This window comes from Penicillium expansum (assembly GCF_000769745.1).
Source record: "Penicillium expansum strain MD-8 chromosome Unknown contig224, whole genome shotgun sequence".
Classification (NCBI taxonomy): domain Eukaryota; kingdom Fungi; phylum Ascomycota; class Eurotiomycetes; order Eurotiales; family Aspergillaceae; genus Penicillium; species Penicillium expansum.
Window position 1 is genome coordinate 675,013 of NW_015971275.1, and position 17,168 is coordinate 692,180.

General features: G+C 46.1%; 5 protein-coding genes across 5 annotated transcripts; 1 reads left to right on the forward strand and 4 right to left on the reverse strand.

Annotated features, from left to right (window-relative positions):
* Window positions 1-2,176: 2,176 nt before the first annotated feature.
* PEX2_068720 (sugar O-acetyltransferase) lies at window positions 2,177-2,975 on the reverse strand (the record flags this gene model as incomplete). Its single annotated transcript, XM_016744143.1, has 3 exons — window positions 2,177-2,540; window positions 2,593-2,829; window positions 2,875-2,975. 3 exons carry the CDS (start codon window positions 2,973-2,975, stop codon window positions 2,177-2,179), a joined length of 702 nt encoding a protein of 233 aa, XP_016599856.1.
* Window positions 2,976-3,269: 294 nt separating this feature from the next.
* Window positions 3,270-6,942, reverse strand: PEX2_068730 (Major facilitator superfamily domain, general substrate transporter; the record flags this gene model as incomplete). The annotated part of the gene is made up of 6 exons (XM_016744144.1): window positions 3,270-4,151; window positions 4,220-4,870; window positions 5,305-5,586; window positions 5,641-6,143; window positions 6,203-6,778; window positions 6,840-6,942. 6 exons carry the CDS (start codon window positions 6,940-6,942, stop codon window positions 3,270-3,272), a joined length of 2,997 nt encoding a protein of 998 aa, XP_016599857.1.
* A 1,525-nt stretch (window positions 6,943-8,467) lies between these two features.
* Window positions 8,468-9,646, reverse strand: PEX2_068740 (uncharacterized protein; the record flags this gene model as incomplete). The annotated part of the gene is made up of 1 exon (XM_016744145.1): window positions 8,468-9,646. One exon carries the CDS (start codon window positions 9,644-9,646, stop codon window positions 8,468-8,470), a length of 1,179 nt encoding a protein of 392 aa, XP_016599858.1.
* A 726-nt stretch (window positions 9,647-10,372) lies between these two features.
* PEX2_068750 (uncharacterized protein) lies at window positions 10,373-11,964 on the forward strand (the record flags this gene model as incomplete). The annotated part of the gene is made up of 4 exons (XM_016744146.1): window positions 10,373-10,657; window positions 10,713-10,874; window positions 11,397-11,729; window positions 11,779-11,964. 4 exons carry the CDS (start codon window positions 10,373-10,375, stop codon window positions 11,962-11,964), a joined length of 966 nt encoding a protein of 321 aa, XP_016599859.1.
* Window positions 11,965-12,673: 709 nt separating this feature from the next.
* Window positions 12,674-15,213, reverse strand: PEX2_068760 (uncharacterized protein; the record flags this gene model as incomplete). Its single annotated transcript, XM_016744147.1, has 6 exons — window positions 12,674-13,284; window positions 13,347-13,423; window positions 13,742-14,181; window positions 14,240-14,658; window positions 14,742-15,099; window positions 15,163-15,213. 6 exons carry the CDS (start codon window positions 15,211-15,213, stop codon window positions 12,674-12,676), a joined length of 1,956 nt encoding a protein of 651 aa, XP_016599860.1.
* Between the last annotated feature and the right edge of the window lie 1,955 nt (window positions 15,214-17,168).

Consider the following 17,168-nt stretch of genomic DNA (forward strand, 5'->3'; position numbering starts at 1 on the left):
ACTCTTTGTAGACTGTTATTCACAGGCTTTGAGTTCTCGGAGTTTTATTAATTTCCCTAGGTAGTTCGGTGATTGAGAAAAATGGGTGCTATGGGTCTTGTACCTTTTGTATGGGTACACCATATAAAAAATACATAATTCTAATAATTATCATCACTACATTTATGTAGATGAGCCACATTTCACCTGAGGATAAGAACAAGATCAGATTGCTCTGATGGCGTTGAGATGAGATACTTTCGTTAAAATCTAACGTAAATCTCTGGATAGGATATAACTCACAGCCCTAACTAGCTTAGGATACTAGAAGACCCTCCATTGGGGTTTCCCTCTAGATTCTTCTGAGGCTGATACTGTATTCATTCCGATCATGTAAGGCCAAATGAAGAGGGGTGTGCGGAAGCAAAATAATCATCGTGAGCGTCAGGTAAAGTCACCTACTTGAATTTGAGAGTAGTGCGAGCTGTGCTCTCGTTAGCATTGATTGCTCTTGATTCCGTAATTTCTACAGCTACTACTCTTCCCGATCTGTAAGAGAAACATGGCAAGGTGAGTCTTAGATGCCCCGTCACATTGAATGAATTATATTTAGTGCTTACCCTTCGCTATGAGTAAATTCAAAGTTGGTGCATTTAAAGGTAGTCTTTGGATTTATCTTGACACATCTATAAAACAAAGAAAACAAAGCGAACAAAGGATCTTTAGCATTTGGTAGAGCAAGCATGCAGATCGCGACATAAATTATCAAATTAACATTCAAATCAGTCATTAGTCCTTATTCAAATTGCATATCCCATCCTCACTCGCTGCAACCATTCGTTATCGATTATCACGTCGGTTTCTCTTGGTGTTTGAGGATCTTGTAGGAAAAAGAGATGAAATTGAATGATAAGTGGACCCCCGGACAGTTTGACTGTGTCGGCCTCGCTTTCTGAAACCTCAATATATTGGGATTAAAGGGATCTGCCATTGGCATGATCCCATACCCACTTGTCAATACTATTCATGGGTCGTCGGCGATTGACTTTGATTGCCATCGCAATGTTGGCATTCCCTCTGATAGGGTCAAGCCAGAGATCGATATCACGGCGAAGTTTTCTTTCAGTCTCTGACATAGCGACTTCCAAAACCACCGTAGGCCTCCGACCATGTAACAAAGGCCCTTTTTCGTTGAGGCTGTTGAGGCCTGAATGTGTTGGAGTCCAGGGGCTGTCTGTAGGTTGTTCTTCCCCAAACTACCTCCCGCTAGTTCAGCCGTTTGTCATCAAGAAAGCTGCCACAAGGGTTTGGGCCACGAGTTGAGAATAGTAGCTCCATGTTCCATGCACTCAACCCTAGGATGGGGTACTGCAAGATTTCGAGCATCCAGACTCGTGTAGTAAAGATCACAAAAGCGGGGAATTTCGCTATCGCGTTAGGCAGTGTGCTTCTTGGGCTGGAAACAATGTTGCTGAGTGAGGTCTCCTCCATAATAGGCGGTTGCAAACCAATACCACTCAATATACGGGGGAGAAGCATCAAAAGGGACGGACCGGAATTTGTATGTGAGGTGTTCGGCGACGGGGTGGCGACGGTGACATGGGAGGGTTATCGCCGTTGGACGATGGTAATGATGTGTTGCCTGATGAGAAGGCCAAAGCTTGTACATGTAGAGTACACGTAGCTAGTAATAGGCCACGGAAGCGTGCAATGGTGTTGAACTTGAGAGCTTGAAGTAAAGGCTACTTGTGAGCACAAGATGTGGTGGTTGTGTTGGTGTTAAAGAGGCAGGAATGAGCTGAGGCAAGTGAGAGTGAAGTAAGGATATGCGTGCAAGTGTGGAATATGAGATGATAGATCTGACTCTCCCTACTTTTGGATCTTCCCTCTTCGAAATCTATTAGTCTCTTTCATCTATTCACTTTGCAGCTGAGACTCTCCTTCCGAGAAGTAGGAGCATTCTGAGTACTGTATATCGTCGATTTTCATGTGTTGGTCATGGAATTCTACAACGTAGTAATTTTCATTGGTTCCATACAAAATTCCCTGCCAGTCAGTCTATAGACCCAATACCAGATATCTATATATTTGTTCCATTTTACTCTCACTTGAGACACGATACCAACTTTTGATATCAGACTGAGAAACAGGAAGATGAGTTCTATTGTCTTATTCGATTCGACTCTTAGCTCTATGTCTATCGGTCCTCACGAACCAAAGTGCGGTACTGGTTATTGGGATCCTGCTCCTCTTCTTCCGCCGATGGAATTGTCTTCTTCACGCGGCAAGGAGTGCCAACAGCGACGGAGAACGGCGGGATATCCTTAGTGACAACAGAGCCAGCTCCAATTGTTGAGCCTTGACCAATTCGCACACCGGGAAGAATGATCACATTACTTCCAATCCAGCAGTCGTCTTCGATGAAGATTGGGTGGCCAAACTCAACGAACTTGCGGCGAGACAGAATGCTCGTATCATGGCCAGCGGTGATGATACTAACCCCAGTGCCGATCTGCACACGGTCGCCAATGACAACTAGGCTGGTGTCTAGTATAGTAACGCTAGGAGTTGTTGGTAAGTTTAATAAGACACAGGGAGAAAAGCCAGGCTTACTTCCAGTTGAAAAAGCATTCCTTTCCGATAATAGTATTGCATCCGTAGTCTGGCAAAAATGGTGGCTCAATGAATGTTCCATCTCCGACTTTACCAACGAGTTTCCGCAATAACTCTAGACGCTTCTCGCCAATCTTGTCATAAGTCACGGTCTTGGTGTCCAGATTGTTGAAGTCTGCAGCAAGTCCCCGGCACAGATGCCGCGCCTCTAGCAGTTTTGGGACGTTCGGGTTGTACCTAAACAGTTAATAATCCATCTTGTAAGGCTGTAAGAATACATACATCATTCCAGATACCATGCGCTCATAGTCCTCGCACAAGGGCACTCCTGGCAGTCCCCGAGCAAGCTCAATGATCTCAGGGCGTTTCTCAGTGGCAGCCATTTTGAAAATGAAAGATATTTGATAAATGTAAGAAAACAAGGATCATAGAATAGATCAGGATAATACGAGATATATGGACCGGGGTCCGTCACCAAGCGGGGTGATTTGCCGACAATTCGCCGCTGACGAGGTGGAGAATGCCAAGAGCTGGCGGGCCTTCCTATTTGGGTATACCAGCCAATCTATTCAATCACCAAATTTACAAGTCTAAAACATAAGCGTTGATGTTGTAAGTATTGTTTAAAATATCAAGTCTCTTAGATCGCAGACCATCTGAACAAACTCACCCGTGAATTAGACATCAAACTTGCGAACACGCCTCACAACCTCCTCCACATCCACCCAAATCCGCTGTCGATTCCGCAACCCCTTGAGCTTGTCCCAATTGAGTTGAATTTGCACAAGCACACTACGCCAATCGGTGTTCGTTCGAGGCAATTTCACTTGCCCCGGCATGATCACTGATAAAGGAAATCGGCACTCGGCAACTCTCTCAGCGGCCTGCTCTGTATAAGAATCTCCACGCAAAGTCTCGGCATAGGTACTCCGTGCTCTGATAACGGACTTGATCTCGGCTGTTGTGACATTTGTCCAGAGCGAAGGGTTGTGTATGCATTCGGATTCATCCCAGGCTTCCCATAGCCAGGGCATTTCTCTGCGTACTAGTCTGTACCACACACTGTTCGGGAGTTCAGTGAATGCCCTAGAAGCAATGCTTAGACTAGTGATGTCACTAGAGCCTAAAAGGTCGATAATCATGAGCCGAATTTCCGCGGGAAGGGAAGAAAAAACGTCGACCTGGCTGCTGTGGGATGTGGTAGGGCGGTTCGTCGCGGATCGAGACATCTTAATCTGATCATATGGGTTATATGAGAAACAAAGTCCTTCCTCCTTCACCGCAGCGAGCAGAATTTCTGATAGCCCGGGCACGTAAAGGGGATTGGCAACCAAATACTCGGTACCAGGCTTATGGGACCACCACTGGTCTTGTGAACTTTTAACATCTTTGGCTCGAGGAAATGATTTAAATGCACTCCAGTCAAACTCTGCATTACGCCAGGCCATGAGGCCTGAAATATTGACGTGCTGAAACTGGACTTTGGATTGTCGGCAGAAGATATCGAAGCACCACGGATGGAACGGCATGGCTATATCATCGGGCACTGCTTCTCGCGCCTTTCAAGTGTCAGCTTCGGGCTGTCCCTCCCAGACCGTTCAAGAACGCATTTTCAAGATAAACCTACCGCAAAGTTCACATTGTCCGCCTCTACATCTTCTATCCCATTTCGCACGGGCCACACTGTTGGGATGTCCGTATCGCGTGACGGCGTTCCATCACAAATCCCGGATAAAGACCAATCTCCATTGATCTCCCAGGGCTCATGCAGCTCATCAGCCTGCCATTGATCCCTCGGAGAGTCTTTATGCATCAGGAACTGGGCGGTGCGACAGCCTCTCGCCTCTTCAGGTGAGATAGCATCAGCCGAATAGCCCGACATTGGACTATCAAAGTATCCAACACGCAGTTCGGGCTCTCCCCTCGTGACGCTTCGGGGATTAAAAGTTTGCAATACCCAATTGTAATACATTTGGCGTTCGGAGTCATGATTTGTATCGGTATTGTTGTCTTCGCTGTCTTCCTTGTCATGCGCACCTTCTCCGTCAAGGCTCAAGCAGTCGGTCGATTCGTAATCGGAGTCATATTCATATGGCTCATTGTCTTCATAATTTTGTTGGGGTTGATAATCAGGATCTTGAGCCGTGTCGTCATTGTCCGTAGAATCAATTGCGTCCGTCTCATCGAACTGGCCGTCTTGAGGACCAGGCACGTCTAGTTCCCCAGATTTTAGGCGGAAGATGATGTTAAAGCTCACGCCACAAAGATGGCAGTAGAACTAATAAACTATTAGATACATTGTACAATTGTTAAGGCGGAAAACCGTACCTCGGAATAACCTACACACCCCTGTCAGCCATGAACTCTGGATAGGATCGCTTTGCGCCGGGTAACACAACTAACTTTTCACTTACCCATTATTTTTCTAATTGATCAACAATTTATATGATCTTGCTATACGCGCTCACTTTCCCATTCACAGAAGAGATACCAAAAAGAAGGAAAAGTGCAAAGTTGTCATTTTTTCTCGTATCTGCGGCCCCGTTTTAGACTAGAGCCATCCCGACATCTCTGATTGGTCGATCACAGGCTATCTGCAAAAGGGCCATAGTGTTTAGAATGTTGGAATCTATTAGTTATTTGGTGGTTATAATTTTTTTTCTGTCGGATATACCCTCAAGGGTAGTCTACCGACTTGTTATGTACACTAACTTCGTCCGCACCGAGCGTTCCACGTCGGACCGCATCAACATCAAATGCAGCCTTGCTATGGAATATAGTTTCCATCTCTTCAAGACTTTTCCCTTTCGTCTCTTTGACAAAGAACCATACAATAATTGCCATGATGATATCCAAGATTGCGTAGAAAAGAAAAACATAACTACCCCAGGAATTCATCATGTAGCGCGTCACCAGGGAGAAAAGGAAATTGAAAAGCCACTGTGTTGACACTGCGACCGAGGTTCCGATCTCACGAATTCGTGTTGGGAATATCTAGCATGCTAATTAGTGGTTGAACTAGGGATAGACGAACGGAGTATTACTTACCTCGGCGGTGTATGGCCATGGCAATGGGCCCCAACTGAATTGGTAGATCGAATTCGTCAGAAAGATCATAGCCACCATGCCGATACCAGCCGGAGTGGCTTTTGCATCGGGCGCTGGCGTGGTTTCCTTGACGACTGTGACAATAATGAAGCACGCAGCCATCAAGAGGGCTGAAATCCAAAGGGTCGGCTTTCGCCCCCACATCTCGGAGAAGAATAGGATATAGATGCCAACAGTGATAAACTTCTCGGCACCAAAGAGACCAGTGATGAGAAGGGATTGGTTGGTGTTGTTGCCTACTAGCAGTTTGAAGAACTGCGGGCCAAAGTAAGCCAACGCAGTCATACCAGTGCACTGCTGACCACAGAACATGAAGACAGCAAGGAGCAGTCTGTAGCGGTTTGCGGGCTCAAGGAGTTCACGCTTATTGAAGCCCTCAGTTGCTCGTGACTCTTCCTCTAGTCCAACACGGATTTCGTTGAATTCAGCCTTCACTTCGGGGCCTATTGGTTGCTAGTTAGCCCTATGCCCCCTCATCACTTTCAAAGGAATATTCCCTTACCGTCACTAGCTCGCATCCATTTCAAGTTCTCCCATGCTTCGTCAAAGCGGCCCTTCTTGGCCAACCAACGTACACTTTCAGGCATACCAAAGAGGCCCAGTGCGAGAACTCCGGCTGGCACCATCTGGAGACCAACAGGGATCTGCCACTGCTTCGAAGAGACAGGCAGGGTGAGCTTCACGGCGTAGTCAATCCAGTAGCTCAGCATCACACCCAGTGCAAAGAACCATTGCATCCCTGACCCGAGCTTGCCGCGAATTTCCTTGGGTGCCATTTCAGCGTTATATGATGGGACGACCGCAGTGCCTGCACCGAGACCAAGGCCAGCGACAAACCGCCCAATATAGAAGCAAACGAGTGAGTGTGATGGTACCACCTGCAACACCACACCGAGGCAGAACACGGTCATGGCTGCTTGGACTGTCTTCTTTCGACCGTACCTTTCAGACACCCAGAAGATACCCAAGGCTGATATGAATGCGCCTACGTTTTGCAAGCTTACCATCACAGCACTGACGGTTGTTTGATCCTTGTAGCCAAAATCATTGATGTAGGACTTGAACTCCAGGATACCACCTATCCGACAAGACCGTTAGTGATGATCAATGATCATGACCTGGCTTTCTTTTTCACTTACCAACAATTCCAGTATCATATCCAAACAAGAAACCGGCTGTACAGATGAAATATCCAAAGAAATATGCTCGGAAGGCCCCAAGCCTGGTCCCTGGTAGCCCCATGCTGTGCGATGTAGTTCACACTACGAATATTCGCAGGAAAGAAAGAATGAGAATGTTTAAAAAAAGAGCCCGGGACACCTCTTGATACTTTTAAATCTAAGCTCTTTAGGGCTTCAATGCTTGATTACCCGATCCGGATAACGCAACCTGTAGTATCGGATACGCCATAGCACGCCATATCACCGAGCGTCCTGTCTATCGCTAGACACCAACAGAGGCCTCAAGCCAAGAAAGTGCCACACAAATAAGAAACTTCATATGGCCGACTAATACCGAAATTCGCCTATTTATACATACCGACATATATGCATACATGATGTAGTAATACACCCACTCCGCATATAAATTCAGAGTCCCCAGCTTCTCCGCGTTTTGCCAAGACCCCCCGGATCACCCCCTTTCGGCCTGTCGCTTCAGTCGCCTCGACCCGAATATCTATATATTGTATGACATTTATTAGATTGACTATCATTGACTGCACATTTGCCTAAAACAAAAAAACTTAAAAGAGGAGGGCAAAGCAAAAAAGGAATATCCTTATAGGCCATAGTTTGAGACTAGGGAATCGCACCCTGGTCATCTTCTGACGTTGGGAGGAACGCGCGTCTGCCGCACCTCTGACGACATGCGTCGAAGTGGTACATGACGTTCTTCGACCTGAACGGTGCGAGTAAGAAAAGCGAAGGTGGCCCGTTATTCAACTCGATTACGTAGTTGTCACACAGTTCCAGTGGCTAGGCGATATCCCTTACTGCCGCACAGCGAAGATCGTGGGCAGAAGAAATTGACTTGATGACCCGCGTGACCCTAATCTGCATCGCTCTCGGTCTCGATTTCCTCCGCTAGAGCCAGTGAGGTAAATGTCACAGCAAGAAGGGCCGAGTGGGCATTCTTCTCGACCCCAAATGCCACACCGAGAGACGCTGTGTTTATACCACTCGTCGGGATCTCGGGATCGCCTTGCTGGTTGATCCACTGCTCACACCGGGACGGGTGGATCTTATGCCTTATCCTGACCCGCTAGTATAAGTATGTGATATCCATACCATGTATTAGTATGAGATCTGTCACGTCCTCAGGAATTTAACTTTGGGGACCTAAACGGAGAGGTCGTGGCGCATATATCTCGGGAGATACGATACAGTGCACGTAGGTTCCAGAAGTCCTCCTGGATTTCCCAACATATTGCTCCGTTGCCCCTTGGTCTGTTGGATTGGGAGAGTGCTCGAAGAGCGAATCTGTCACCTTCTCGCTGGTGATAGCCAGCTTATTCATCGGGAGATTGGCATCTACCTACCCGTGGACGAGTACCCTACGGTGAAAGAAACTTAAATGACCTGGGTGATCCTTCCCATTTTATTTCCAATCTTGCGAGGTAAGAGCCTTCGCCCATGTACTCATTGTAATCGAACTAGCAACTTGGCTCTTAGCGAAACCCTTATAAGCCAAGATGACAGTGCGATTGAGCAGACCTTGGAATACAGCAAGTTCAGCTATCAAGTTCTCATGCATTGTAACGAAGCTATCACAGGAAGTCCTCGGCGTACTCCTCATACTCTTGCATGAAGTCCTCCATATTGAATTTGGTATCCAGCTTCTTGTCTGATAAAATGATATTGCCTGCTTCAATGTACCCCTGTCGGAATGTTGCGAACAGTGCTGGGCTCCTCGAGTAATGTGGAATAAACCGCTGGTTATCCCCTGTCACCATGGCTCCTTTAAAAGCTTGATAAACAACATCGGGATCCTGAGTTAGATCTACCACCTCGCATTGTCCGAAATCCAAGAGATACAGCTGAACGGCACGGTGCTGAAAGTTCGGCGCATGGTCTGTTCCCTGGGCCGCTGTGGCCGATGTCCCCAACACAAACTCCACATCATCACCGTTGATGGCCCCACCCCAGTTCAAGGTTGCGTAGGCTTTGCCCATCGCATTTGCAAGAGGGACAGTCTCGATGCCGATCTGCTCCATTGGGTCAAGGCACAGAGGAAAGTTTCTTAGCGGAGTCTTGCGGTCAATGGTACCATTCGCGTTGCCGAGGTAAACCCGGGCAAGGCAGTGCTTGTTTTGAGGATTATTGAGGATGGCTTCGATTTCAGTGCCATTAAGATGTTGTTCGGGGGCGCAGAACTGGGAAATCAAGGCTTTTCGCACGACTTTTGGTAAAGGAAGAATGCGTTCCATCATCACAAGGTCACCGCGCACGCGGTAAGGCTCAGGGGTTTTTGGTAAAATCTCATCCCAGAAAGCACTGTTCTCTTCCTTTGAGATAAACCTGAGAGGTTTCGGAACATGAACTTCGGTGTTGATAGACTGATAATATTCGAATGTGGCGGAAACACCACGGTGGATTGTATGCTCATGAGAGAGATTTGACCGTAGCTTCTCATTTCCTGGGCTTTCCTTCTTGAGGGCCAGAGGCTTCCCAACTTGTTCAAACACGGCTCCTTGCAGCCCAGATCCAATTTGGTTGAGGTATTGAAGGTTGGGTTGAGAGCGGGCATTTTGAAAACGGATGCTGAAGGAAGAGGCTGTCGAAATAACAGAATTCAAACTAAGAGAGCGTTTGAGAATAACCGAGTCTGTCATGAGTCCGAGATTCGTTGCTAAAAATCGTTGGGAAATTCTCGCGTTCTGTGCGATAGACAGAGCTTCCGAGTTCGTAGACTCATCGCTGCTTTTGCCTTCACGCCGTTGAGCCATGACGATTTCACACTGAGATATTGTTTGTGTGTTGTAGACTATTGAACGAAGACAGAAGAGGCTGGGTGGTTGTGACGTTCACGGGCCACGTGCCAGTCCGCCGTTTCTTTAGGGTATACGAGTAAGCGAGAATGACCTCAGGAGAAAGATTGTCTCAATATCATTCAACTCTCTCTGCAATTTGAGGAAAAACCTCTATTGAGAGTCAGTCATTATACATCAGAGCAAGTTATGATGTGAAACTCGGTTCTTGTCGATGCTTGAAAGGCCAGTACATACCATAATCCCATTGAATATTACGTAGAACATATCCTGGAGATCGTAGATAGATGATTCCAGCTCTAGAATCGTAGATATTGACGTAAAATGTGAATGTCAGTCGGGGTTGAGACTGGGTGTTTTGCGACAGCTTCGGGTCTGCGTTTGCTCTCCGGCCAATACAAAACCTTTTTTTCGGACTTGATCTCTCACTTTCATTTTCTTCTTCAAATCAGAGTCTCTATTTCTTCACTTCCGCCTCTCTCTCTCTCTTTCCCTTTCTCTTTTCCTCTTCATCTGTCACTCTTTTCTGAACATCCACCACTACCTATCTTCTCATCTGTCCATCCTAAACCAGCACACCTATCGCACTTCTTGTCGTCAACAAAGGTATCTAAAGACAAATATCCACTCAATCTGTTGATTGGCTAAGCTAACTGATGTCGTCAACTTTAGACAACCACTACCATGATGATCCCGCTTGTCCCCTCGGACCATCCCAACCAGCATCTGCGGAAGCTGGGCGCGCAGTATGACCCAGACCTTCCTATTAGCTTTGCGTTTGGTCTCGTCGGCTTGCAACGAGGCTGGAAAGCTGGCTCTGAGACCTGGAAGAGAAATTGGAATGCATGCATGAACTGCGAGTATGACCGACACATTGGCTCCCGGGTGACCACCCTCGCGACTTGGCAACAGCTATGTGCCAAAGTAGGAATCAAAGATTCCGTCAAATCAATCAATCAATGCAAGAAGGTAAGACACCAGTTCCTTTCCTCATTTAACATCACTCGCTTACTAGTCTACCTAGGCCCTGGCTCGTGTCCATGTGAACATCGTCGACGTCCTCGATTCATGGGACTCCGACACTACCCCAATTCGATTCAAGAACAAGAAGGCTCTTGCTGTCTACACTAAGTCGAACCAGAAGTTCTTCAGACGCGACATCGCGAAGCAGGACAAGGTTCTCCGAGTTCTGCTGCGCAAGCTGCTTTGAAGAATAATTCTTCACAAATGTACAGCAATATGCCCCTTCGAGGGACCATGATCTCTAGGAATACACGGGGGGCATTCTGTACAGCGTGAGCTACATAAATCTTGTAATACAAAGCCATAAGATGAGGAAGCTTTTCCTTAATCATAGCTGAGATTTAAATGACAACCTAACCCATTGAAAGTACTGTCTAGTTACATGGTATAGAATATTGCTGTAGGCTCTTGTAACTGTACGTGGGTTTAATTTCCCTTCCAAGTTATGTGACAGCTTCTTGATCTTTTTACCTCCTTCAAAGACAGTCACTCCTCTCTCACTCCACTTTTTTCTCACCCGTCACCTTCATCTACTGCTCTCCTCTTACAATCCTCCAAATCTTCTCATCCCTCTCTCAAATCAACATCTCTATCACTTTCTTCAACGTGTTGTCCACAATTGTAAGAATAATCCCCATCTTGCTGATCGACTAGGCTAACCTGTGTCGTCGACTTTAGATAACAGCCCACTTTCAACATGCGTACCCCAGTTGCTCCTTCCGTTCTCTCTGGGGTTTCTCCCCCAGTCTCTCCTCCACGGCATCCAAACAAGCATCTGCGAGAGCTTGGCGTCTCCTATGACCCAGAGCTTCCTATCAGCGGTGCCTTTGGACTGATCGCCCGGCAGCGGGGCTGGAAGCAGTGTTCCAAGACCTGGAAAAAGAGCTGGAACGCCTGCATGAATGCCGAATATGACCGCCTCATTGGCTACAGTGTAGCCAACCTGGCTACATGGCAGGAGCTATGTGCCAAAGTAGGAATCAAGGATTCATTCACTTCCATCAACCAGTGCAAGAAGGTAAGGTCCCCGTCCTAGGCAATTTGGTATCACCTGTTTACTGGTATAGGCTCTTGTGCGTGTGCATGTTAATCTTGTTGACCTTCTGGATTGCTGGAACTCGGATAACATCCCTACTCGATTCAAGAGTAAGAAAGCCCTTGCTATTTACACCGAGGCGAATAACAAGTTCTTTGGTCGTCACATCGCCAAACAGGACAAGGTCCTCCGAGTGCTCCTACGCAAGCTTCTCTGATGATGTACAATGATCTCTTTTTGAAGATATGGGATCCCTAGGGGTGCACTAGGTGCGCCACGTACAGTTGGAAACAAGGAACTCATCTTGAAATGCAAGGATAGCGAGAAATGAAATCAACTTCTTCAACATTGTATATTGTACTTGTCACCCTATCACCTAGATATTTTGCTTACATTTATCCAATGGCTCGAGTCCCAGTTCAGTGGGCTTTGTGCACATCTTTTGCTAGGTGCAGATTTCGTGATATTCATCACCCAATTTTTGTTCTCAAGCAATAATCTCTGTGACCATCGGGCAGAGGCGTTTCCCTTTGTCGGGTCATCAAACTGATGCTAAAATATTAAATGTTATCAAAAGGTACAGTGATGATAATTGATCATGCAGCTTGTACGTGCAACATGGGTTTCCAAAACGACACCATAGCTATTCATAGCTGTTGTCGATAATCGAGCAATGTTTTTTGGTGTCACAGGCTTGCGAGTTCTTGATGCGAGCGCATGCTCGATCCTTCCAATGGGTCATTCTCAATCAAGAGTTTGTGCTAATGCACCTCAAGGTATGCGAGCAGAGAGGTTTGCTGCCGCTATTATTTCCAGATCAAAGTGAGGGTTCCACTTTTCCTACGTATGAAACGCCGAGTATATATAATGCAAGCCATTTCCAATGACGCAGATGGCAGAATTAGTATATCATTTTCTATTTAATATCACCACATGTCGTCTAAATACATCTGATTCAATGTATCAAACATGTTGTAGTCGCTGGGTAGACAATTGGCCGAGAACGCAAAGCCGAGGTTGTTGATAAACACCCCATGAGGATTACTAGGGGCTGGCGCAAGTCCAATCATGCTGTTTTCATTTTGTTGGTGATTGTTGCTCGGAGTAGGAACGTCAAGCCAATTGGTATTTGGAAGTGATGGGGCCAAAGGGGTGTTTTGAACATGCAGGTCTTTCTGGTTGGACAGACATTGTAGTGGATCAGTCGGGGTCGGGGCCATGGGCCCTACGTAGAGATCCATGTCTGCCGGTTGACACGGAGTTGTGCAACCCACTTTCCATTCCAATGGAGGGGCGGGTGGCATATGATCGATATCACAGTTCAAACGTTGGCAATACAATTTCTCCAGATTCTGTCCGATACGCTTTGCGATATCCCAGGACGTCGAGAGTTCCCGCAGAACCTGAAGGCAGAGTCCCACAGCTGCCTGTGGTGACGGGCCTTGCGAGGTCTGGTTTCCTGTAACAGGTCTCATAGCGGCATCAACGCAGCATCTTTCTATGATGAGCGATGCCGCTGAGAGCATGCAGTATGTGGCTGTTATAGGGCTCAGCTTGAAGCTGCCAAATCTCTGTCTATATTTCTGGGCCACAACGCACGTTCCTCGGATTGAGGTTTTGCATATTGCCGTGACTTTCTGTTCCCAGGCGGACTCCGATTCTTGGCAGCTGCTGTTCTGTTGTGTCTGTGGGTCTATGGGATTGCCAACATCTGGAGTGGTAGAGTGATTGCTCAGAAAGGGCACACAAAGTAAAATGCACACAGTATGATATACCATGCACAAAGTATAGGCGTGAGAAAATCGGGAGGGACCAGATGGACGGTCAACTTTGAGCTCTGGGGCGAGATCGTAGTACCAGGTCTTGAGTTCAAGGATACAGGAGTCAAAAAATGCAGAACGTTGTTTGGGTTGGAGGAGTGGCTTTGGAGACCAACTTCGGTGATATATGTCAGTGAGACAGTTTAGATAGTAAAAATGTTACAATAGACTCACAACGAAAGGAGAACTTTCTCGAATATACGACACAGGTCGATCATTGCCCTATGCAACTGTACCACGTCTCTTTGAGAAGCAGCCCGTAATTGTCCATTGCCATTTGCTGAAGGCAAATAGACATCCGAGGCACACAAGGAAAATGGTTTGTTGACGACACCCTGGGAGTCCTGCGCGATGAATGAAGGTGAGTTTGATGCAGAGGAAATATTCTTGGCGGTACAGCATACCAGTAACGTGCACACCCTGCCTGTGTAGCTCGCTGACAGTTTATCGTGGCAATACAGGGCCCAATAGATCTGTCTTCGCAGCTCAATTTCAATGGGTGGGAGAGCAACTGCTCCGGAAAGGACCGAAGGATCCATATTGAAACCCATATCCAGGGCCAGGCGATTGGCCATACCTTGATGAAGCCACCCCGCAGCATCGGATCCCATTGCCTGTCAGATGTTAGTTTGATTGTCTCTCCAAGTAAAAACTCTGTGATATAAGACTTACTATATAGGTCATTCCCATAATGGCCAATGACTGGATTGTTGTGATCTTGGGCCACCTGAGATCGTGTTGAATCAAATTTTCCGCCCTCTCGAGAAATACCTTGCCGGCTGTGTTTGAATCATTCGGGTCTGATCTCACTTCTATGCGATCGCAGTACCTTGACCCTAAAGCGAGGATGCAATTTAGAAGAAGGGGGGTAAAGTATCGACCGCCATGTCTCATTGATTCTCGGAACAGTTTCTCGTTCACGACCTGGAACCATGGCTGTTCCCACTCAAAATACAGGTCAATCAAATGAGATCGAAGCCCGTCTTCTGGTATCAAGCTTTCTTCTAACAAGCCTGTACTCCCATTCAGCAGTGTCTCATCAGGTTGTATGGAAGGGCCGTCGGACTGATATGCTTGTTCGTTGCGGAAATCTAGAGATTATTAGCAAACATCTATTCTGGAAAAGGCTTCTGCAGCTTGCCTTTTGATGAAGATCGAAACAGTAATCGGCCACTTGCCGGTCCAAAATACCGCATTTCACCATCTTGATCGAAATTTAATGATTCGTCAAGCGTCAGTGCGCCGTCAAACGTAGTACACAAGTCATCAACATTCGAGCAAGCCGGGGCCCACTCGGGGTCAAGCTCGCAATTTTTCGTCATCTGTTGGATAGCGGCATCAGGATCAATGCCATAGGTTTGCAGTACACGCTCCAAGAGTTCAATTCGATTGCGTAGCATGACTACATAGGACTTGGGCGCTGGCTGCCGCCCGTCTTCTGCTGTGGAGTACTCGCAAGGAACGCCACGGTCAAGGCAGCGAGAGCACGACGGTCGAATGCCATCACACTTTAATGATGTTAGCACAAACTCCTGTAACAATAGTTGTAGAGCACTATTATCTTGCCTTAGCTCGTCGTTGTCGACATGTCTCACAAGCTCGGGAGGTATACTTTCTACCTGGTCGCTTGCGCCTAGTAGGTTCATCTGCCGATGCCGCGGACATGGCTGGATGATACGCAAAATCAGGTGGAATTACTTTCGTCCATAGACTCTAGTACAACGGATATCCTTAAGATTGGAGGTCTTCAGCTATTTGGGATGGAATTCCATTCATGGATGAATTCAATCTGACATTACAAAGCAGTTCGACACCTTACTGCCTCAGGTATTAAGGCATCACAAACCCTTAATATCCAGGCCGCAATATTTGATCAATGGTAACTAACGAACTAATAATATCACACGACAGCTCGTTTGCATTTGAGTTTAGAGCTGAATAGACTGAACAAGTGTGGTTCTATATCTGGTTTGGCGAACTTGTTTTCCAAGAGAAAAAAACCTCCCTCCTCCCCCCCCCACACTTTGTCAACTCGGGATATATATTTTAGTTATAACAACACTCACCTCCCGGAGTATCCCCAAATTCATTAACATCCCTTTCTTCAAAGTACACTGTACCTAAGTAGTGTACACGCCCCCGTACGTAATTACCTATCGTCATAGACTAGGTAAAGTTTCCTGCTAGACCGGCATGACCCCATAGGAAGCAGATCGGTGCAGGCTACATGGGACATGGGAAGGGGAAAGAGCAAAGTTTACTCGGGGAGTATCTACTGTTAGGTCCTTGATCGCAGTGAAATGGTGGAGCTCTCTAGGTTTCCATGAATGACACTATGCATATTTGTAGGATCTTAATATTGAAGAGTACAATAAATGTAGCAATGGAAGATCATCCCCAGAAACGATAAAGTCAACCATCAGCTGACTACCCCGCAGATCCGACAAGATGAAGAAAGGCGGAGCATGAGAGTGGCCCCCGAACATTCCGGACCTATTCTTGGGATGCTTTTGGATATATTTTACGGTAGCCGTATATGGTACCTCTGTAGTCAACTACGTAGGACTAATAACCTAATTTATTCAGCTTCAGACGATATAAGGGACGTTATATGTCAGATAACACTTGGATGTCTTTCTACCTCCTTGTTCTTGATGTTCTAGAAAAACAATATTTGGCTATGTACAAAAATACCAAGAATGGGAATGTAATATATATTATATGTATAATAATATGAATAATATGCAGCACAGTAAACTCTACGATGTACAATATACGAAGGCCGTAAAAAGCATGAACCGCACAGAGGACTTTCCAATTTATGATCAAGAATTTGCGCTCAGAAGCGGGATCTTGTAGAGTTGGAGTCATGTAGAATCTCCAATTGCGGTGATAATAGTGCCATATTACTGGCTCTCAACCAGGCTGATATGGATCACGCCGGTAAGGGACTATACAATCTACAATTTCTTTTTCCCCCCTAAGTATCTGTGGAACAAGTGTTCATCCGGTGCAACAAATGGTGTAATATAGGAAGCATTCCATACTTAGTTGAATACATTACTTCTTATCATATTCTCACCATATGCAAGTGGTGCAAGTGGTGCAAGTGGTGCAGTTGGAGACAGAATCCAACTTCTCATTGTATGGGGAATTAGGAACTACATCCGGTGGCGTCCAATGAAATTAAAGAGATATTTTCTTTTTTGTTTTTTTTTGGTCTTTTCTATTTTGCTGTTTTTGGTAGAAATATGGCTGTCTGGCATGAAGGGATCTGGAAATAAACTTCTTATATTATACATAGTACACGGGGTTAGATGCTTGGAAACAAAAGTACCAAGTCCAGAATTGGTCATCTAGTTAAAATCAGTGTTTAGAGATTCAAATGTGTTTGAGCATCATATTTACCTAAAATGTCATGACGTCGAGTTGCAAACATAGGATGTATACAAGATAGGAGCTCTCTATAGGGTAATATAGCGTATCTCCCCCGCCGAAGTGATCAACATAGTACGAAATCTCCATTCTAAATACTACATTGTATGCATAAAATGTAAAATGTTTAAGATATCAATTAAAGAACAGGTGAACAGAAAGGGAA